The sequence below is a fragment of the Danio rerio genome, chromosome 9 (genome assembly GCF_049306965.1).
Source record: "Danio rerio strain Tuebingen ecotype United States chromosome 9, GRCz12tu, whole genome shotgun sequence".
NCBI lineage: Eukaryota > Metazoa > Chordata > Actinopteri > Cypriniformes > Danionidae > Danio > Danio rerio.
Genome location: NC_133184.1, coordinates 38,200,130 through 38,224,000, shown reverse-complemented (window position 1 = coordinate 38,224,000; position 23,871 = coordinate 38,200,130). Strand labels below are relative to the sequence as shown.

The 23,871-nt window shown below is 34.8% G+C and overlaps 1 protein-coding gene across 4 annotated transcripts in view; it reads right to left on the bottom strand.

Annotated features, from left to right (window-relative positions):
• lrp1bb (low density lipoprotein receptor-related protein 1Bb) overlaps nucleotides 1–23,871 on the bottom strand; it is a 667,407-nt gene that overhangs the window by 180,478 nt on the left and 463,058 nt on the right. For all 4 annotated transcript variants that reach the window (XM_073912904.1, XM_073912906.1, XM_073912905.1 and 1 more), the window contains 5 exons: nucleotides 16,997–17,128; nucleotides 16,653–16,880; nucleotides 11,030–11,204; nucleotides 10,044–10,138; nucleotides 8,645–8,794 (listed from right to left, as the gene is read on the bottom strand). In XM_073912904.1, coding sequence (XP_073769005.1) covers nucleotides 8,645–8,794; nucleotides 10,044–10,138; nucleotides 11,030–11,204; nucleotides 16,653–16,880; nucleotides 16,997–17,128 — 780 coding nt within the window. The remainder of the gene's footprint in view (nucleotides 1–8,644; nucleotides 8,795–10,043; nucleotides 10,139–11,029; nucleotides 11,205–16,652; nucleotides 16,881–16,996; nucleotides 17,129–23,871) is intronic.

The following is a 23,871-nucleotide window of genomic DNA, read 5'->3' as shown; positions in this document are numbered from 1 at the left end:
AAGTGTGGAATGATGGACACTTCACGCACTCAACGGCCGCAGCTTTGCTCATGTAGCGGAAGGAGTGGAGCTATCAGGCGTGTTGGATAACACGTGTTGGATAACTGTATTTATTTTGGATTGTGAAAGCAAAAATATACGAGAGGGATTATACCACGTTCCGATGGTGAATGCAGTTATACTCATGGCAGGTATCATTTGGTACTTTGGTCATTTATTAATTAATTTGGCAACCATCAAATGTCATCAGAGAAACGGTTTGAATTTCCGCTTAGTAAAAAAAAAAAAAAATAGTGTTCCATTTGGGACGACACTACATACATATGCTGTGCTGTTGAGTGTGTAAGTGCATAAGTGCATAGTGTGCCATTTGGGACGCAGCACAAGTGTTTCACAGTACAGGGTTGTGGATGAAAGGGCTTCCGCTGTGTAAAACATATGCTGGAATAGTTGACGGTTCTTTCCGCTATGGTGAGCCCTGATAAATAAGAGACTAAGCTGAAGCAAAATGAATGAATGAATGAATGATTACATAATCCAGATTACATAATCCAGATAATATGTAGTTAATCAGTAACTAATCAGAACATGTTTCTTTCTTGTACTTGTACTTTACATTCCATAGATTCACAGCCTCATTATTGTAAATTGTGAACAATAAGCCAAGAAAGAATTATAAAGTGTACCTAAACTTTGGAGTTAAACTGCATATGGGCTGAAGGGACAGTAATATATTCCAAATTTCCCCCCTTTCTATGCTGAATCGGACTCTCTGTTCTCTGATGAGATCCTCATGCTGCATATTAATATATACCATTCTTTCAGATCTCAGTGGGTAACCTGCATGGAAATGTGGTGTATGCATTATAAAAACACAGCCTGCCAGTGTGGGAAAGGAAAGAAGCGTTTTGTGTGCTTGGAGGGGATGGGAGTCTTATCATAAGAAGTATACGCCAGAACCCAGTCTGCTTACTTACCACAAAGATAACATCAATCACACTGAGACTCTTTCATCTCCTCACCTTGTTTCCTTTCGGATTCCCATTGAGGATGTGATTTTATTTGATACTATATAATCAACTGCATATGCATAGTAAGGTAAGTATGCTGTACAACTGTAAGGCATTAAGAGAAGGAGTTGTTTCACTGGTTTGTATTGAGTATAAAAGATGGAAACATGGAATTCTGAAGTTCCACTCACCACCCACTTACACACCAACTCAAGGGTCTACAAGATCATTCGCCCACCTGTGTGCATAACTAATCAGCCCCTGGCCCTTTAGGCTCTAAGATCCTCTTTCCTTTATAGAGATGTGATACAGCATGAAAAATAGCAGAATTGATCCATGCTAGTTGTAACGGACCCCCTATATTTTCCTTCAGGACAGACTTTTTACTTCATGGTTAAACTCTTCTACTTGGTTGTTAGCTACATTAGCTACATTTGTCTAGTAATATTCCTCTGTCCTCTACACAGTATTTATCATTGGATATGTATTTTTTTTTTTATTATTTATTTATTTATTTTATTAATTAATTTAATTTAATTTAATTTTACTTTATTTTTTTCTGATCACACACTGTAAATCTCAGTAGATGCACAGCTTGTCTGAAATGCTCCAATGAGTCTTTCTGGAACCAACCACAATGCCACGTTCATTTAAATTTGCTTTTCTTCCTATTCTGATACTCAGTTTGGACTTCAGGAAATCATTTTGAATATGTTTATGCCTACATGCATTGGATTGCTGCCATGAGATGGGTCTTGTTAGATATTTGCATTATCAATGTTACGTTTGGCGTTTCTGCTTACAGTTCTAAAACTCTCATGCTGATATTGTTTTGTCTTGTTTTGCAGTTTTCTATTGGTTGAACTGAGGACTCGAGACTTTAAAATGGTAGAAAGTGGATCCTTGCTCTCTTTTTTTCTTGCTCGGTCCCTCGCTCACTCAATTTGACTCGCGGTCTTGGCATTTGCCAGCCATTTTCCACCATGAGTCTCCAACAGCTATGTGGCTATGTTCTCCCTTATATTAAACTTTTGGGCTTTAGTTTGGAGTGTGGAGAGTCCAATCTCACCCTCTCAGTTGGTTTGGATTGTTTTTTTGTGAGAAGTTTGTGTTAAAAAATAAATAAGTTTAACTACTTTGGCCATTCTTTGTTTATTACGGTTAAATTTCCTTATTGCTCTCCTTTGATCTCTCTCTTTTTTTTTTCTAATTGTTGACATGATGACTTGTTTTGTTTAATATTCATTTAAGCTAAATTCACTTTGACCATTATAAAAATCTCTGTTGATTTTTTGTTTACCTAATTTCCTTTTTTTTTTTTTTTTTGTTATTTTGTAAATTGATGGCCCATGCTCCTTGAACGTGATATACAGCGACGTTTACTCATTACTCATAATGGTAAAGTGGATAGGAAATATGTCGTACAAATTCCACCATTACAGCAGAGTAAAAAAATCTGATATTTAGACACCCCAGGTAAGAGGTGAATGGCAACTTAAGTTTATTTGTGTTCATCTTTATACATTTCTTTATTATAAATTTGTGCAGCGTTCTTTTTTTTTCACATTGGTTGGCGTTAAAAACTTATTTTCTTTGCTGGGGATATTGTCTACTGATTCAGTGGTTAATCCTGACCAAGAATGCTTTATTTTATTTTATATTTAACTTTTTTCTTTCTTACTTTAAGATTAGATTAGATTCAACTTGCGGTTTAGGTCTAACTATGAGTGAAATAGCAGCAAGTGCAGGACTTAGGTATACGTTATAAAGTACAATTGTAGAAAAAACAAGAGCTAATATTTACAGATGCATGTGCTATGAACATTATATACAGGTTGTATTAGCTATGAACAGAGATCAAGAATACATTTATACAGGTTGCTATTGATAATCGGATGAATGCCGATAGATATGAACATAATTGCGAATGTATATGTACAGTGGGTTTGACCAATTCAAGATGAATTAGTGCTACATAGTGCAATATACGTTTAAATGTGCAAATATTAAATAGTGCAGTGATTATGGGGAGTATACGTTATGAGGAGAGAGTGGGGGTGTATGAGGGGGCAAAAGAGTCATTGAGGGGCAGAGTTCAAAATGGAGACTATATAAAAGTATTACTATTGTAGAAACTGCTTCTATTTTCTTAACTCAAAATAACAGCATATACTACCATAGTAATGATTGCCTCAGGTACTGATTATGTGCTTTATTAAAAGTTAAATGCTACCAATGTGAGTTTAAATACGATTATATAGTTATTGTCATACCACTGAAAACAGCAACAGATAGTTCATCCCAGATCTTGAAAATAAACTAACTAGCCAACGGTTTGAAAATTAAAGCCAGGACTGCTTTACCACTTTTCTCCTAGATTTCCATCCAAGGAATTGCAACTAACTCCTTGCTTGCTTGATTGCTTGCTTACTTGCTTGCTTGATTAATTGATTAACTGATTGATCGATCGATCGATTGACTGTTTGAAAGATTTGCTACTTTCTACATCTGAATTTGATATGAAAAGGAGGGATATAAGTCAAATTTGTCATCCATATGTTCACGTTAAGAAAACAATCCACCTAATAATTGATTTCTGTTTTTTCTTTGTTCCATGTGGAAGCATTTTGACTTACTACTGTATAAAAAGCAAACAGCAAGTGTGTTCAGTTTTGAAATAATAATAATAATTAAAAAAATGAAATCATGCACAAAAACACATTTCTGGCAGTTTGTCACACTATAAATAAGAAACAACTGCTCACTTTACAGACCCGTAGGTTTTTGCAGAAGTAATGGAAGGCATTTCCTCTACGATACAAAGGCCTATTAATTGTGATAGATAGCGTCTACTGAATGCATCATTTTGCTGTTTTGCTGTACCGTGCTACTTCTTTGAAAGTAACCCATTAGTCTTCATGGCAGCCTTGCATTCTGCTCCCAATTTAATAATGACTCAAACTTTGTTTAATTAAAAGAGTCTGTCGCCACTTCTTACAAATTGCATTTGTTTTTCAGCTCATCATAGCTGCTCTAAAATAGAACGTGACTATAGAGGTTTTCCCAAGATTAATACCTTTGTAGCATCAAGGCAGTGTAATCAGTTAAAACTGGGGTTTAGGGAAATAAATACATGCTAATGAATAATTTGTGGGCATATGCTTCTACCTGCAAAGAGAGGTAGAGAGTAATATGAGAAAACATGTCAGATGTAGTCTAAAACACAGTGTAATACATTTAAGCAATACATAATAAAAGCACAAACTAAATTAAAAAGTGAAAGTGCCCATTGACAAGCTTTCCTGCTTTTATTACTTCATGGTTAAAAAATGTTATGCAACTCTCTGCCTTTCTGATGCTGCCAGCATGACTAAATTTTCTATAATCCCGAGAATTACAGCGTCTGGCCTATGGTAAAAGCTGTCATTTGAGTCATACAGTAAGCATAAAATGTGTGTTTAAAGATTGTGTTGAATCAAATGGATATCTTCCAAGGCAGCCTTTATTATCTTGGTTCTATATAAAGCTAAATCAATCAAACCTCTTCAAGACTCCATCACTGAAATGTATGTTTACAGTCCTCAGGCAACCAAAATTTGCTCTATATTCTTATTCCATCATGTGCTTCCTAGGGCTAAATGGAAATTGGTAAAGCTTTTTTGACAAAATTGCTTGAATGTATCTACTATTACCCTTCTGAAGCAATGCAACTGTAGATTCATACTTCCAAGACAATCAGCACAAAAAGAGCTCAATTTCTAGAGATAATTCACCCAAAATGTATCGTTTTTTTTTATTATTATTATTACTCACCCTCATGTCATCGCCAAACCCTTGAGACATTCAGTTATCTTTATAAAAGTAACTGACAAAAATAAATCATATTCAGTCAGTGGTTGAATCATAATGATACTAAACTAAGTTTCACAATAACCAATGATCTAACCCTTATACAATTCTAAGACCATATGAACTACAACTCCCTTCAGGCACCACACACACACACCTGTTCCAGTTCTTCATTGATTACACACACAGCTGGGAGCTACTCAAGACAAAATGGACAATATAAATAGCACACACACAGACATAGCTGAGTCTTGTTTTACCATGTGCAAGATACTAAGCATTTTTCCTTGTCTGTCAAGCCATGTTTCGATCCTTGCTTTGTTAACCCATTTTGATTCTTTGCCGCCTAGCCTTTTTTTTTTGCCTGTATTCTGACCACGTATTTTGAATTACCTTTATGCTTCTATTTTTCACTCATTTTGACCATTGGCTGTCTGACTATTCTTATTAAAATAACTGAACATGAATCCTCACCTCTGTTGTCAGCATCCTTACAATACACTAAGATAATCCTATACAACTTAATGGTAAATCAATAACATGATTACATTTGGGGGGAGAACTATCCCATTAATTCATTCTGATGAAGTACTGACTATTTTGACAAACAGATAAAACAGGTCCCAGGTCAATTATACAATCGTGGGACCCAACTAATATTAGTATCATCAATCCCTATATATTGAAATTTACATAATTTATTTTATCTGCAAATAAATGTGAGTACTGTTCATTTAAAACTAATGCAAACATAAAAATAAATCACATTTAAATTTTCATTTAAAAATTACTACATTTACCAATACAGGCTCATTGGAGATTTGTGCCCACAATATGTGCTACGAAAATACATGGCAGAGGCAACGTCTGCTTACAGTTATTTGTTTTTCAAAGACAATCTCACATACGTTACTGAGACACGTGCAATCGGTCATGCGTGCTATTTACACATCCTTCCTAGAAAAGAAATGTACATTACCACGATTTAACCCTGTTAAACCTGCTTACCTGGTTTCTGAAACTGTCCTTTGCCTGCTTTCAACACTAGTCCACTCCGCATCCAAAGACTGACACCATACAAGGCAACCTACCAAGCAGACTGATCTCACTATAAAATCCATCTATACAGAGATAATTGGTCAGTACTAAAGTTAAAAGGAAGATAAGTTATCTGTGGTGTCATACCACCCTATCTTTTTAAACACAAAATGCAGCCAGAGCTTGTATTTTTTAGTTTCTAAAAATGTAGCCCACATATCCCCAATGAGCCTATGTTGAAATTTACATGCACTACCAGCATTAACATTTGCCATATTTGCATTCTTTTACACACAGATCCAAAAGTCATTTTTGTCTTTGTTCTGAGTTTAATTTAGGAGAACTGACACAATAAATTTACTTCAACCACAGACAGAATATTAAACAACATTTGAATACTTTATTCACTTGCAAGTTTGGCTTTATAAAAATGAGCAAAGGTTAACAACTCTTTGAACTGTAGACTGCAGTTATCTGTGTGTCTCATCATAGTTTTTGGGGTGTTGAGAACCCAGCTGACAACAAGTTTTTAATTTATAGATGAATTGTAAACTTTCTATCTATTTATATTGAATATGCCTTGTGGTGAGAACCATAGCTTAGTATGACTTGATCTATTCCACCACTACCTCAGTTACAATTGAATACAAATAAATTGTATCCAGTTGTGGTTCTAAGTTGTGGTACTTTTTTGCTCAAACTAATTTTAAGTAGGATAAATAACCCCAGACTGGTTGCTTATCCTGCCTGAAACCACTGTGCAATATGGATTTCAGAAAATTTAAATGGTGTACTGTACATTCAGTTAATGAAGAAACTCCTGCTCTTACTTCAAATGGCAAAAATAAATTTACTACTACTTCAAAAAATACAACTACTATACAACTACTACTTCAACTCATTCTTAAATCTACTAATATCACTAAATCAGTTTCTAAGCCACTTTCCAAAACCTTTTTTGTTCAAAGTCTGCTGGTGGAAAGGTCTTTCCAGTCCCACATAAACTGCTGATTCACTAGTTTTTTTTTTTTTTTTTTTTAATTGACAATGACAAAACCCATTACTTCCAGAATCACTTCTATGTAAACAAAACAAGGACCCCTCTTCAAACCCCCCACCATGCCACACAACAACTTAAAAACATTATGTAGTTCTGAGTGTGCCTCACACAAGTAAGTGGGCTTGTCAAACCACCTGTAGAAAGTGCATTTATTCATCTCCCTAATTTTATCCGACATTTGCACCAGACAATTCATTACAATCACTCAACATAAAAAAAAAAATAATAATAATAATATATATATATATATATATATATATATATATATATATATATACACACACACACACACACACACATATATATATATATATATATATATATATATATATATATATATATATATATTACACATTCTTCTACCACTATATATATATTCAAACGCATTGTGCATTAATGAAGTTTGTTTCACATAGGTAAGTGGACTTGAAAAACCAACTGTAAAAAAAATAAAATAAAAAAATAAAAAAATAAACAAATTCCTCCTCCTAATAAAAAAAAAACAATAACTTATATGTTCATAAACATTATTGCCTCTTTTTCTGACATCAAATATTTGAATGCTAAAAAAAACTAAATGTAAACGTAACTTAACGCTATCCAACCTGGCCAAACATAAAAGTGCTTTGGAATACAAGAGCATTAACACACAATAGTCAAAGACACCTACAAATTAACATAGGCTCATTATTGATACAAAACCCTATATACATTTCTGGAGATAGAAATCTTCCTAGGATCTATGTTTATTGCAGTTTTTCCAATTGATCCAATCACCCCCTTCCCTACTGTAAACCCAACCAAATCTAGAAAAATAAATGCCATCGCGGCTAATTTATACCCCGTTTTTAGATGTTCCCATGTTCTCACACCATTATTTACTTTTATTTTATTTTATTTTATTTTTGACTTTTGTTTTTGTTTTACCTGCTTTCTGGAACCATTCTTCATCTGATTTGAACTAAATCACCATGGTCAACTCCACCCTGCGTCTCAAGTCCACTGACATACGTGGCGAGCCACTGGACAAACTGTAACAGTGGAATAGCCATCCACTAGGAGGTAAGCAGCCAGCAATAGTGCAAAAAGAAACAGAAGCGCCTTGTAGCGGTTGTTTTTAAGGTGATATCCAGAAATGTATACAGGGGTATGTTTTCACAAAGAGACTGTGTTGCTACAATAAGACCCAATTAATAAATGGCAATTATTTCAATTGTTACCAAGCGCCTAAAACAAAACATCTCAGCAAAATTCCAAACCTTGAAAAATCCAGTTATTCCCTAGAAACACATTAATTGCTGCAGCCTGGTACCTTATAATCACTATACAATCAACCCCCAGCACCCCCTCACCACCACAAAAAAAAGAAAATTACAAATAAAAGAAGGCAGCCAGGCGCTAACCAGTCAGATGGTTTGTGGGCAGGCCACGTGAGACTAATTTACACATTCTTCTACCACTTTTGATTTTGACTTATTTGTTACCACAGCAACATAGTGCAATAATTTAATAAAGAACTCACTAAATAGACAAACAAACAGTAATTGAGTAGAAAAAAACTGCAGATAAAAATAGCAGCCACTGATTCAACACAAGCAATAAGCAACCATTTCCGAATGCCTAACTGAGGTTAATCTTTGACATAAGACTGACTAATGAGAAGACAATCAGACACTCTGACACTTACCCATGACTGCAAGAGCCGTGGCTTTAGTTAAGTCCCTCTTCATGCTTTCAATGACCTCAAAGCCACTGCCGTCCAGATTGCACCTGTTGATAGTGCCATTAGCGGAACTGATCCAATACATTTTCCCAGCTGGAAAGTCAATCGAAAGTCCTACAGGGGGAAATGAGAAACCTTGTAGAAATTGTTGTTTAGAGTTCTGGTTATTACTTTGCATATGCTCTACAGTAAATGCATACTAGTGTGCGTTTGAAGTGTTTTATTATATACATTTATATAGCTGGATATACAGTTGCAATCGCTTCGTGACACTTTAAATCACTTCAATAAAATTCATCTCTGTCTGAAACCTGATTCAAAAGTGGAAATGGTGAGAGTTTGACAGAGATGGAAAATTGATTGTGACAAGTGAAGGATATTTCAATCGAGTGTCAGGACAGCTTTGACTGAGCGGGGCGAGTGCATGATATACTCCAAACAACAATAGACAAGACTTTTAACTCTCAGACACCTCGTCCAATACAAAAAAGGAGCATGAGCTTTGACTATCAATGAACGTATATGTATAGATGAATGATATTTAAGCTGGAGGAGAGGACTTGAGTAATGTTCTTTACTACCAAAAAAAAACTATTATTTTGCTGTGCATTAAAAAATAAACATTTTTTCAGAAACAGACTGATGAAATCAAGAGGCTGGGGAGATTTTTTTTATTAAAGCAATTTACTGCACAAACTCTGTAAAGCAGTCTGTTAAAATGCAATTTTCTCAGGGTCTTGGCTTTGTAAGGATGTGGGCATGAAATTTAATATATATGAAACTTCCTGAAAGCTAATTCCAGCAGAAGTTTATAGAGACAGTTGACTTAAGTTCAAGTTCGCAATGGTTATATTTAAAATTAATTTAGAGCAATTGCTGTACTGTATCACAGGGCTTTTTTCCACAAGGACAAATGGCCATCCTTGAGGTCAGTTACACTGTGGACTGAAATGGATTTCGTGGTCATTTTGAGTAAATGGTTTGAAAAGCTTTTTATTTATCTTTGCGAGTAGAAATAATACATAACATGCAAAATGGCACATTAAAGCTCTTAAGGAAAGACTGTGCGCAAGAAAACATGCTTTATAAAAATACTATTGTCCTTGTAAATATAATTAGGTACAGCAGGAAAGCACAATTATCTGCGATTTAAGTCGTATATACTGCATCATCTGTAAATCACTATCAATGAAAAAAAATAAGGTTCTTTTTGGCATTGAAAGTTCTGACATCAATGTGATCTCTTCATTGCACTGTTTCTTTTTAGTGCAATACTTTTTATATTACTTGCCTTTTAAACCTTTATTGACTGTAAAAATGCAATGCTATTGAAATATTGTACTTATATTCAAATTAAACATACCAACTGGTTCCTTCTGGTTCTGATGAAGAACCTTCCTGTTGCTTCCATCCATGTTGGCTACGTTTATTGTATTGCCATCGGTCCAGTAGATTTTTCTAGATCATGAAACATAAAAGTCATATTTTGTAGATACATATAAACACATTTAATGGTTTGTGCTTAAGGTTAACTGGACACAATACATGTAACAAATAAAGAGCAGAAGAAAAAATATATTTAATAAATTGTGAAAGAAAACAAATAAAGAAAGCTAAAATAGATGTTGTGGATAATATAATATAATATAATATAATATAATATAATATAATATAATATAATATAATATAATATATGTAATCATAAAATATTATATAATATATGTAGCAATAAAATAAAATAATATCTTTAATTATGAAAGAAAATAAATTAAATGCTAACACAGATGTTGTAAAAATACAATATAATATAATATAATATAATATAATATAATAAATATAATATAATATAATAAAACACTATATAATACATGTAGTAATAAAATAAAATAATATATTTAATTATAAAATAAAAAAAAACTAACAGATGTTGTGAAAATATAATATAATATAATATAATATAATATAATATAATATAATATAATATAATATAAAATAATATAATTTAATAAAACACTATATAATACATGTAGTAATAAAATAAAATAATATATTTAATTATAAAATAAAAAAAACAACAGATGTTGTGAAATTATAATATAATATAATATAATATAATATAATATAATATAATATAATATAATATAATATGATATAATATAATATAATATAATATAATATAATATAATATAATATAATATAATATAATATAATATAATATTTACACTGCACTGGTAATTGTTTTGATCAATAATAACTGTGCTTCCAGGATCAGATGATTAATCAGCATCTATGAAAGACCCAAACACAAATCACATTTAATCTTGCAGACTGTCCATGCGGCCTGCTTACCCTTTGGCTGGATGCACAGTCAGACACTTTGGTTTATCAATCCCGTGGATGACTGAGGTTTTCAGAGATCCGTCTAGTCGGGCAACATTGATCTGCGTCTCCTCATTCTCAGAGCTCAGCCAATACATGTTCCTCGAGAGCCAATCTATTGCCAGCCCACGGCAGTTTTGAATATCTGCACGTACCAGAGATCGCCATTAATACCAGGATGCACATCACAATAAAGCTCATGGGTGACTTCACCACTTCTGCCAAATACCGTAATGAAATGTCTTGTGCGCAAATAACTAGGAAAAGGTATGTCGTCTGCATGCTGATGAGGCTTAAAAAACACACTCTGCTTGATAACGGCACTTAAGAAAATCTACAACAGTCTTCATCTCGCACTATTTTCGCCTTGTTTTAATGCAGTTCGGAGAAGCAATCCCCAGAGAACTTCACAAACAAGCTCTGCTATCACGTAAGATATTATTTATGTTCTGCCACGCACTCCTTCAACCGTCATTTTTTTTTTTTAATGCCAGCCGCCTGTGAGCACAGCCCTCTCGTAATTGAAAAAACAATTTAAGTCTGAGTGTCAGCAAAATAAAACAGTATTTCAGCTCAAACCTACAATGTGGCAGACGAGAGGGGAAAAGAGTGCAATACTTATTAACAGCACAGAAATAAAATAACTGTCACTGAGGTGGTGGTTATTGAGAAAAATACAACCTAGGTTCACAAATAATGTGTGCCTGTGGCGACAATTTTAGCCAAAATGAAATTACATTGCTTTTTTGTGCATTTTGTGATAGTTTTGAAGTGAGTTGTACAGTGAGACACATTAAAAAGAGTGTTTATTGTGTTTTATTCTATTTTTTAAACTGGCCCTAGAGTCTGGATGTTTTTATTCTTGGGCATCAAAATAAGGTATGAATGTATTACCAACCCAAATAAATAATGAACTACATTACACAAAGATATTTCCACAGTTTTTGACCCTTTGACTGCCTACAACCAAAATCTTGACCATATTTTGACTTTTTTTTTTTTTTTTACTTTGTTTTAAGTAATGACAGTTAAAGTCATTTAAAGAATTTAATGTTTTGAATAATGGTTTACATACACAACATTGTTGGTTATTAATAATAATAAAAAAAGCATAATCCTGTTGCACTACTACACTACAAAAAAAACAAAAAAAAACGGAAAGCATGTCAAATGAGGAGCTGAAATATTTTTGGCATACTTATTTAATATACAAAAATGTGTCTTACACTATATTTTTTAGTTCTTGATAGTATATGTATTAATTCCAGTACTTTTACCATAAACCGACATATCAACTATCTGGTAGAGGTTGACATTTTAGAAATGAACATTAATGCAAACTTTTTTTTGGTGGGTAGTTAAATGGTTAATGTAGACATATTCAAGATTTTTTTAAAGTACACATAAAATCAAAACTAACCCAATTGATTTTGTGAGCTCACATTGCTAGTTTTGTGGTGAACAACTCATCTGTGCATGTCATTATGAAATAAAAATAGTCTTCCCTTCTAATCTTTAATTGAAACTGCACTGTTTGTTTTCAGTTAAATTCTCAGATTACATCTGTCTGAGGTATTGGGTGTGGTTAACATACTTAACCACGCCACTTCAACTAGGGCTGTGTGATTAATTAAAATCAAATCATAATCGCAATTTCAATCGTTTCGACTAACTAATCGCAAGAGGCTGTGATATGAAATATTTATGTATTTTTTAATTTTTCCACCTAGAGCAAATGCATGACCGTCGTCTGTGTGTGATAGTCGTACTAGCCAATTGAGTGAGCACACTTTTGTTCAGCCCACTTAGAATTGCGGAACCATACTATGTGGAACGCCCACAATAAAAAAAACAACAGGAACAGGAAAGTGCGGACAATTGGTATGGTAGCGTCTGCTGCTTCAGAAGCATTAATAGACAAATTAATGTCACAGAAAAACAAGACATTGGTAATATGGGAATATTTTGGTTTCAAAGTCAGACACCAAACAAAAACAGGGGCTGTCGCAGAATTGTTGCCACAGTTTACAGATTATTGACCTGAAGCTTGACTACAAATTTAAATTGCAAATCAAAAAAATGCAATTAGATATTTTCCCCAAATCACACAGCCCTACCACTAATTGTCAGTTTCTATAGTGCTATGAAAACAAACAAAAACAGTAGGAGGAGGTGTCTGTTAGGTTGTAATAACCCTCCCGAAACCCTTTTTCCAATCTTTGTGAAAGAAATTCCTAATTAAAAAGATCCAATCAGCTCGCAGTAGAAAAAACAAGCCACGCCCACTGTTTTCTCATGATATTTAATTTCTCTAGGAACTGTGTCACAAAACGGAAAAAAAAGTCGTTTTTTTCTGTTTGTGTGGACTTTATTATAGACAAAAAAAAAAAAATATATATATATATATATATATATATATAAATATATATATATATATATATATATATATATATATATATATATATATATATATATATATATACATATATATGTATATGCTATTTATAAACAGAGCTAAAACTGCCAGTAGGTGGCGACAAGTCACTGTTTTTTTTTTTAAATGTTTATTCATTTAAGGTGCTTTCACTTTTGGTGTGATTGCCTGGTTTGCACCTAAACTTGATTGATCAATTCGATTGATTATGGCCTTGAAGCTCACAGTTGGAGGCTATTGTTCTCAGCTGGCCCATTTATAGCTCTTGCTTCAAAAATAAACTTTAAACAGGTAAAAGCAAGGGCTATGTCCCACTCAAGTCCAATAGTAAATTTAACCCAGGTAGCAGCATTTTATTATGTAAATTCATGCATGAATCCCAGCAGAACTAGTGCTTAAAGGTTAATGCTTCATGGCGTGTGAAAATAGTAAATTTATCCTAAACCTAAGCAAACCTTATCATACAACTTTTCCTAAGCCTAACCAATGTTGTTAAATAACATCAAAAAGCATTTGTTGAAGAAACCATGCTATGCTAACAAACTATGCTATTTTTAGGTAGTTTTTAGCTCATTTGTCAAACAATCTCATATAGTTTGATATGGTAGAAATGGTAAGAGGTCATATCACCGTATTTTTAAAGAACTGTGCGCGAATGTACATTTTCAATGATTGATAATCTACTTTGTAATTACGATGGAGCTCATTATAAGGGACAATTCCTTTTTTACAAAACACTTTTTTTTTTTTTTTTACCAAACTTGTCATACACTGATAATTACCACTGAATAAAAATAAGTGAAAATATGGCTTAAAATAATAAATTTTGTCATTTAGACTAATCCGGATTTTATAGAAGCCTGTTTCTACCACAGATTTTCTTTTTTTCTCATATTGCAACATTTTATCTAACTCAGAATTCTGACTGCAAAAATACTTGTGACTTTTTTTTATCTCATAATTGTTACATTATGACACAGAATTCTGACTTATTTTAAATCTGAAATGTGACTGTATATATCTTTGACTTGTAAGATACAATATCAGAATTCTAACTTATATATATTAGATATTTATACCTAAATTATTTAGAATATTTTTGACACTTATTATTTGCCGTTATAAAGGTCTACAAGCCGGGATTCGAACTTTAGAAGCCCAGAGTGCTGTTTCATTTTAGTCTGCTCACAAATCACTCTGCAATCTGCACCGACCAAAATTACTACTTTTATCTCAGAATTCTGACTTTATTTCTCAGAATTTCTATTCTATTATTTCTCCTTATTTCTCAGAGTTTATATTATGCAATTCTGACTTTCAAATGTATCTCTCACAATTCAGAGGGAAAAAAGTCTGAATTGCAGGTTTGTAAAATGCAACTCTGAGAGAAAAATTCTGAGAAAAAAAGTCACAATAACCTTTTTGTTCAGTGGCAGAAACAAACTTCTACTTTATATACTGTGTCTATATTTAATTTTTAACAGGTTGCTGACAAGTATCAGCTCACATTCTACAGTTTTTCTCAATTGCTTTGACTCAATTTCCAATTCAAATTTTTCCTTTTCAAAACAATACGTTTAGATATCTGAACAATTAAGTTCACATTGTTCACATGCATCTAGTATTTCCTATTGATTTAAGGAAATTGCAAATACTCTGGCATATGTGTGCTAACATTAAGTACAATTGTCTGTAGTTTGGACAAAAACTATTTGCATATGACTTGTTGATCAAATCTGTCAATTCAAAATTGTCAAACTTTTCACAACTTCTCAGTCATATTTCATCATGTAAGCCATCACACTCAAAACAATGCATTCAATTATCAAACATGTATATATGTACATGTTTACTCCATAAATATCTTATATTGATATTGTTTCTAATGTTTGCTAAGTTGGTTAATGATCTCTAATTGCATTACAAGCAAGTTTGGGAGCATATATCTGTAGATTGTATATCTGAAGATCTGTAGACTATTTTTTAGAGAAAGGAGAACTTACACAATCCAGAACTGCAGCAACATGCTCGTGAAAGAGCTATTAATGAAGTAACAAGATGTCCACCAAGAATACATTTATTATGGATGCAACTTTGTAGTCATTTTTGTTGCTTGTTCATATGAGGTAGCATACAAAACATAATTCATACAATACAGTAAGCAAGATTGCACTTTACATGTACATTGGTATAAAAATAAATGTACTGTATAAATACAAATGATTATATATATATATATATATATATATATATATATATATATATATATATATATATATATATATATATATATATATATAAAGCACAAATATCCGATTTTTTAAACCTTAATTTCCATGTTTGTCTGTCATGGTGAAAAAAAAAGCTAATTACTGTAATTTGAGCACTGTGGCTCACATGGTGGCAAATACACTTTATGTTTTGGTGGCCTTGGGCAAATTAGTGATACGATAACTAGATTTTGAAGCATGAATGAATTTTTTCAGGTGAGGAACTACATTTTGCAGACATGCACTAAAGTTTTAAAGTTCCAGCAAACCGTTTTGACATTTGCACTCAGAGTTCGGAGAATGTTAAGTCTGTTTCAAAAAATGTGCCAAAGCAATTAAGGAAAAACTGTAAACACTTACAGCGTCTCAGAACTTTTAATGATTTCTGAAAGGTAGTGTGATTAAAAAGCCAAAAATCTGGTTTTGGAAAGTAGTGAAGTAAAAGCTTCATAAAATTAAATTGTTAAACTACGGAAAAAACTAAACTACGGATAATTAAATTACTCAATTACAGCAGCGAATAAAAAAATACTGTCCTGCACTAAAAGCACATTTTACCAGTGAGCCTGAGCAGAAAAATCCTCAATAAACCACACCATACATTTCCCCACCTTGGAATTATAAGGTTATATCTGTGTTCTGAATGATTTTAAGATATTGAGCTTCAAAGTTTTGCATTCCATAGCAAACAGTGTGTGTGTAACATTTGTTTTTTTAAATAAAATGTCTTAAAATGTAAACAACTCATAAAAAAACATCCCATAATGTAAATAAGTTATCATTTAATAAGAATATGTCAATAACTTAATTTTGACAATAATGTCAGACAGAACCTTATAATTCTAAGGTGACTATTTGTTGACCTCCTGTTGAGAAAATCAAGACTCACCTCCAGAAATGACAGTCTGAAGGCCTGTTCCATTGATGAAGGCACGTTTTATTGTTTGGGTCTTAACATCAGCCCAGTATATCCTTTCCTCGAGAGCGTCATAATCAACCACGGTCACGTCATCAATGTCAGGAACCGTCAAAGCAGTCATGACGTTCATGTACGGATTATCGATGTCCACTCCGCGGATCTCTGACCGCCTCACGTACAACAAGAACTTCTTCAGCGCTGATGTGGAGGCCAAAACAAAACATGCAGAAGTCGATATTTCCTCTAGAAAGCTCAAACCGATCCATACATTCGTGTTTATGTTCTGTCTGTTGTGCGGGAAGACGCATACTCACCCACACAAGAGCGGTTGTTGAGCGAGAGCTTCATGAGATGAGGACACGAGCAGGATGCTGTGCGGTTGTAATCAATGAGACAAAGATGGGAACAAGGACCTCTTCCATCGTTTCCTTCGCATGGGTTTGAAGCTGAAAAACACAGAGGGACATTCATTCAGACCAGTGAAAGAAAACACGATGAGGTGAAAAATCAATATCACATGCTATGAATTAAGAAGTGCAGCTCTTAAAAACTCTTTTAAAGTTCGACATCACACCACCTAAAAAAGAAAGTTAATTTTTTTATAAAGAGGAACTGACAAAAAAAAGAAAAAGAAAAAAAAAGTGATTAACTACCAAGGGAGTCATTTTGACCATTTTTTATAATGTACTATAAAAAATTATATTATATTTTATATGTAATTTGGGCCCAATCCCAATTCTATTTTTATTTTACCCCTACTCCTTCTGACTCTTTAAACTATAGGCGATATTGCAAAAAGAATTATCACACTATCATGTTTCATATCATTCAATATCGATAATTATTTAATTTTTTTTACAATACATTTAGGAATATTACGATTTTTCGTTATTTAACCACTTTATTTTAATTTACCAACATTACTAAGGCAAATTGGTTTAATAGTCAAAACCAAAAACATTTAAACAAAATATCTTATCTGTTTATAATAAAATAAACATAAGTGTTAAAGAGACTCTTAAACTTGACAAATGAAATGTTACAAACAGTGTGCAATGATAAAGGTAGATCAACATCTGTAAGGTGCCAATAATAATGATACAGTAAACCTCAAACTCTGTAAACAACAAATTGTGATAATCAAATCTGAGCTTTCAAGTAAAGGAACAAGCCATCATTATTCAAACACATATTGTAACATTACAAATTGTAAAATTGAATGACTACAATAACCTTATGCTAAAAAATCTTTCAGATGGGGTGCTAGTGGCTGGGATGCACAATAAAAAAAAAACCAAAAAGCCACTCTGGCGACATCCTTCCATCCTTTTTTATTTACAATCTCCTCACCGCTGCTATATGGCACTCATTTTCCTATGTGTTGGTATTCTGAACTGAAGTGACAAGAGCAAGCACGTAGTAACTAGCTGACCATCAGCCATTTTCTTAGAGGATGACAATCCATTGCTGCAGCTCAGAAGCAAGTTTATGGGGAAGAAAGTAAAAAGCACTGCAGTGTTTGGGTGCGCTGTGTTTGTCTGAGGTAATTAGTTTGCCGTTGATGAAATGTGTATACTCCATACAAAGTGTGAAGCAGATTGGCTAGTTCTGCTTACGTGAATTGCAGTGTGCTCAAGGCATTCAGAAAAGTTTGGATTTTCAGAAAGTTCAGATAGTTTTGCTAACTAGGTGTACCTGGAAAATGCACGTGAGTCACGTGTGCGCTGCTTGCACACAATGTGTGCAACATGCAAATCACGCACCTCAATTGGGAGTTCAAAACTCTCACCCTAAGCTTATTGGCATTTCTTTCAAGATGCACGCTCAGCAGCCACATTTTAATAAATCTATAGCGCTTCATAGCATTATTTCATATCAAACTTTTTTTTTTATTGTTATTGACAATGGTGTTCAGTCAATAAATACTGATACTGATTTTATCACCCAGCCCAACTTGAAAAAAGGCTTCAAATTTACCCCTAAGAAATGAGAACACCGGCACACGTCATCATATTTTGTTGCGAGTTCATATGAGATTAATGATGATGACTACTGTAGTTATTCCAGTTGCATTATTTTTTTGGCATTTACAGTATCTTCAGGAAATCACCAAAGCAACGATATCATGTTATAGTAATGATATAATGCAGCAATAAGCTCTTAACTGTACTGTGAATTTACATTGTGACCATATTCATCAACATAAACACAAGACAACTACTGTAATGTTATACCAGACACTGTCAAAAGTATGTTGTGGGACTACTATACAGTTATTATTATGGATTACAAAAATAAAATAAAACATGAACGTAACACATGACGGGTAGAGGTGAGGGGAATTGGAATCAGAATCAGAAAAGGTTTATTGCCAGTTATGTTCACACATACGAGGAATTTGTTTTCGTGACAGAGCTTCTACAGTGCATCAGAACTACAGAGACAGGACAAAAAAAAGATAATAAATATATATTTTAAAAAAGCAGTAAGTAGTAAATGCAAATATAGAAATAGACAAGTGTATGTAGAGCTATATTACTATATACAATGTTAAATGTGCAGCTGTTATGTGCAATTTGGCATGTGAAGTGTGTTATTAAATAAGTGTATATGTTTATAAAGTGTATGGCAAGTAGTGATGTTTGTTCCACAATTATTATTTTTATGAAGTGTTCATGAGATGGATTGCCTGAGGGAAGAAACTGTTTCTGTGTCGGGCTGTTCTGGTGTGCAGTGCTCTGCAGCGTCGACCAGAAGGCAACAGTTCAAAGATGCAGTGTGCTGGGTGTGAGAGGTCCAGAGTGATTTTGGCAGCCCTTCTGCTTCTGGATAAGTACAGCTCTTAGGGAGCAGGGAGGGTTGTACAAATGATTCGCTCAGCAGTCAGAACTATTCGACATAGTCTTCGAGGTCAGATTTGGTAGCTGAGCCAAACCAGACAGTTACTGATGTGCAGATGACTGATTCAATGATGAAGGTATAGAAATGTTTCAGCAGCTCCTTTGGGAGGTTGAACTTCCTCAGCTGACGAAGAAAGTACATCCTCTGTTGAGCTTTTTTGACAACGGAGTCAATGCGAGTGTCCCACTTCAGGTCCTGAGAAATGGTGGTGCCCAGGAACCCGAAAGACTCCACTGCTGCCACAATGCTGTCCATGATGCTCAGTGGGGGGAGAGCAGGGGGGTTTCTCCTGAAGTCCACTATCATCTCCACTGTTTTGAGCGTGTTGAGCTCCAGGTTGTTGTGACTGCACCAGACAGCCAACTCCTCAGACTCCTGTCTGTAAGCAGACAAATCACCGTCCTGAATGAGGCCGATAAGTGTTGTGTCGTCTGCAAACTCCAAGAGCTTAACAGAGGGGTCCTTTGAAATGCAGTCATTTGTGTACAGAGAGAAGAGGAGTCGGGAGAGGACACACCCCTGGGGGGCGCCAATTCTGATTGTGCGGATACTGGATGAGAATTTTCCCAGCTTCACCAGCTGGTGCCTGTCCGTTAGGAAGCTTTGGCCAGGAGAAGTTTTGGGATGATAGTGTTAAAAGCCGAGCTGAAGTCAACAAACAAGATCCTCACGTAGGTCCCTTGTCTGTCTAGGTGTTGCAGAATATAATGCAGTCCCATATTGACTGCATCATCCACAGAGCTGTTTGCTCTGTAGGCAAACTGAAGAGAGTCCAGTGAGGGTTCAGTGATGTCCTTCAGGTGGGCCAGCAGCAGTTTTTCAAAGGACTTCATGACCACAGATGTCAGCGCCACTGGTCTGTAGTCATTTAGTCCTGTAAGTTTGGGTTTCTTGGGGATGGGGATGATGGTGGAGCGTTTGAGGCAGGAGGGCACTTCACACAGCTCCAGTGATCTGTTGAAGATCAGGGTGAAGATGGGGGCCAGTTGGTCAGCACAGGATTTTAAAAAGGCTGGTGTTATAAAATCTGGGCCTGGTGCTTTTTTCCTCTTCTGTTTCCGGAAGTCCTGGCGCACATCTTCTTCCCTGAACTGAAGTGCAGGTATGGGGGAGGCAGCTTAGAAAAGGTCTTAGAGGGAGAATTGGGATTGAGTCTTAATAATGGTGTTAGAATAAAACCCATATACCACATAAAACCCAGTACACTAGCTATGTGTGTATATTTTATTCTAAAATAGTTATTGTAAAAAAATGACTAAACAAAAAAAAAAAGAGTATTTCTAACTTGAGTGGCCATAAAGGTCAAATATTGGCCGCATGCCTTTCAGCGTCTGCAATTTTTTCCTGTGACTTTGATTATGCGTGCCTCTGTTGCCTAGCAATATTCTGCTAACAAAAACATAACTTTCTCATAGCAAAAACATGCTTTTATTTCAGACATGCCTTTCAAAACAACATTTTACTGCAGTAAAAAAGCTTTGCTCTCCTACTTGCAATACATAGCGGTATGTACCTTGGCTGTCTAGACTTGTACATAATTTTTGGATATATTACAAAAAAACACAAATATAATGACAGACATTTAAAGCTTAATTCTAAAATTACAATCGAAGCTTTGAATGTAACTAAATATCTTAAATGAATGTAATGTCGCATATGAATGGTCAGAATGACTGCTATGGACATTAGTAGTTATGGAAGTTCTGGTAGTTCCAGTGTTAAATAAAAATGGTGGCTTAAAAAAAAAAGATTCCTGTATCAGAGTGACAACATTCATCTTCTAATTCAAGGATAAAAGGAAGAGCTGGAGTGCTGACAGCTCATGTCTTCTGCTCACAGTGGTTCTTGACACTACAGACCTTCTGTGTGACTCTATGTAAAGAGGCTACTATATTTCAACAGAAGCTAAAGCTGAGCAGACACATCATGACCAGAAGGCCACTGACACGAATACTCCATTAAGCTCCAGTTCTTTCTTGTGCTGCTCTGATGGTACAGATCTGTCTTGAGAAGACATACTCAAAACAACAGCTGAAATGAGGATGACAGGGTTATCCCTCTCTCTGTTACTAACAAGTAGCAGCAAATTAGAATTTATAAAAGGTCATTGGTAATGGTTTATTAATAGCGAGAATTGTACCTTAAAATAAAATAAAAAAGTTCCTATGTAATTACTATCATTTACACTTACTGGCCACTTTATTAGGAACACTTTACTAGTACCGGGTTGGACCCCTTTTTGCCTTCAGAACTGAGAATAGATTAGAGAAGGGACTGGAAATGTTCCTCAGAAATGTTGGTCCATGTTGACATGCTAGCATTACGCAGTTACTGCAGATTTGTAAGGTACACAACCATGATGCGAATCTCCCGCTCCACCACATGTCAATCAGGATGGATCCATGCTTTCATGTTGTTGATGCCAAATTCTGACCCTACCATGCGAATGTCGTGGCAGAAATCGAGACTCATCAGATAGGGCAACATTTTTCCAATCTTCTATTGTTCAATTTTGGTGAGCCTGTGCAAAATGTAGCCTCAGTTTCCTGTTCTTAGCTGATAAGAGTGGCAACCGGAGTGGTCTTCTGCTGCTGTAGCCCATCCGCCTCAAGGTTGGACGAGCGATTATTTGATTTACTGTTGCGTTTCTATCAGCTTGAACCAGTCTGGTCCTCTCACCACCCACAAGGCACTTGCAACAGAACAAAACTGCCACTCACTAGATATTTTCTCCTTTTTAGACCATTCTCTGTAAACCCTAGATAATGTTGTGCATGAAAATCCCAGAAGTCCAGCAGTTTTTTCAAATACTCAAGACCAGTTACTCTGGCACCAACAACCATGCCATGTCAAAGTCACTTAAATGACCTTTTTTTCCCCATTCTAATGCTAAGTTTAATCTGCATCAGAATGTCTACATGATTAAATGCATTGAGATGCTGCCATGTGATTAATTGAGCACCTGGACGGATGTACCTAATAAAGTGGCCAGTGAGTGTATTTGACCATTATTTACAGAAGACATCCCTTGATATGTCACTCATCGAAACAACTGTTTATCTTCTGAAAGCTAAAATTTTAACGTCTTCAAAATTTAAGGTCTCTCTTTAAGTCAAGATACAGTTCTCATTATTATCAAACCAATAACTATGATTTTACCTCCTAATTCGCTCCTTATGAAGAGTGCTTATGGTAGGTTAGTAGCTGGGGTTAGGTATTGAATAGGATTTGGGATGTAGGAAAAAGATCATATAAACAGTACAAATAAACAGCCAATAGGCATGTAATAAGTCACCATAAGAACTGAGCTACTTAAACTAGTATTATCAAAATTATTATGATATAAAAAAATATGATGAAACTTTAAAATGGTAGTGCACATATATTATACTTGTTGTTAGCACGTTGTACGTTTTTTTTCTTCTGCCATCATAGAAGACTACCGCCTGTTGTCAGCAGACTTTAACCCTTCCATGAACCCAGAGCAACTACATGCAATTAACTCCGCAAGCAGTTGCATCTTGTAAATAATTGATCCAGTGGGAGTTTGAATATAGGCCCATTATTTCTTTCCGATGTTGAACCCATTTCACTTATGTACCAAGCATATTTTTGCAAGTGAAAATAACAAATAATTTCAAGTGACTAAATTATAGGCTAGGATCCCATAGAATTAATTATACATTCAGCTGGTCTACGGGGGGAAAAAATGGCTGTTTGAATAAATGCTGTATAAACAGCGCGAGTGCACTTGACTCGCGACAGAGACACTTGATTTGGATGTACTGATTTGTTCCAAGTCATAAATCAGTCACAGATTTCATAAAAGCCCACATCAATCTGACTTTACCTTAACGTTGCTTTATGTAAAGTGGGTGCGGAGTATAATTTGTATTTTCACTGCTTCAGCTTTACCCGAATAGGAAAGGATACACCCCGCCTGCAAACTCCACTAGTAATTTTAAAGTGGTTTGCCTGTCAGCAATGTGCTGGAAAAGTGCTTACAACACAGCGGGCCACACAGGCACTATTAATGGGAGCCCTCCAAACTGGTGTCGATCTCTCGAAACTCAACCCTCAGTACTTTCACACATAATGCATTAACAATGAAGCGGCTAACAGCTATAGCTTTAGCCCATTAGGCTAGTTAGCGTAGCCTCTTTCTCACTCCCTACGGACTCTCCATAGTCCACCACTCCCCTGCCAAAACTGCAGGGACCAAACATAAACGCAATTGCCATAGACTGTAAGAGGGCCAGAGCCCAGAATTTGGACACCTTTAATAGCC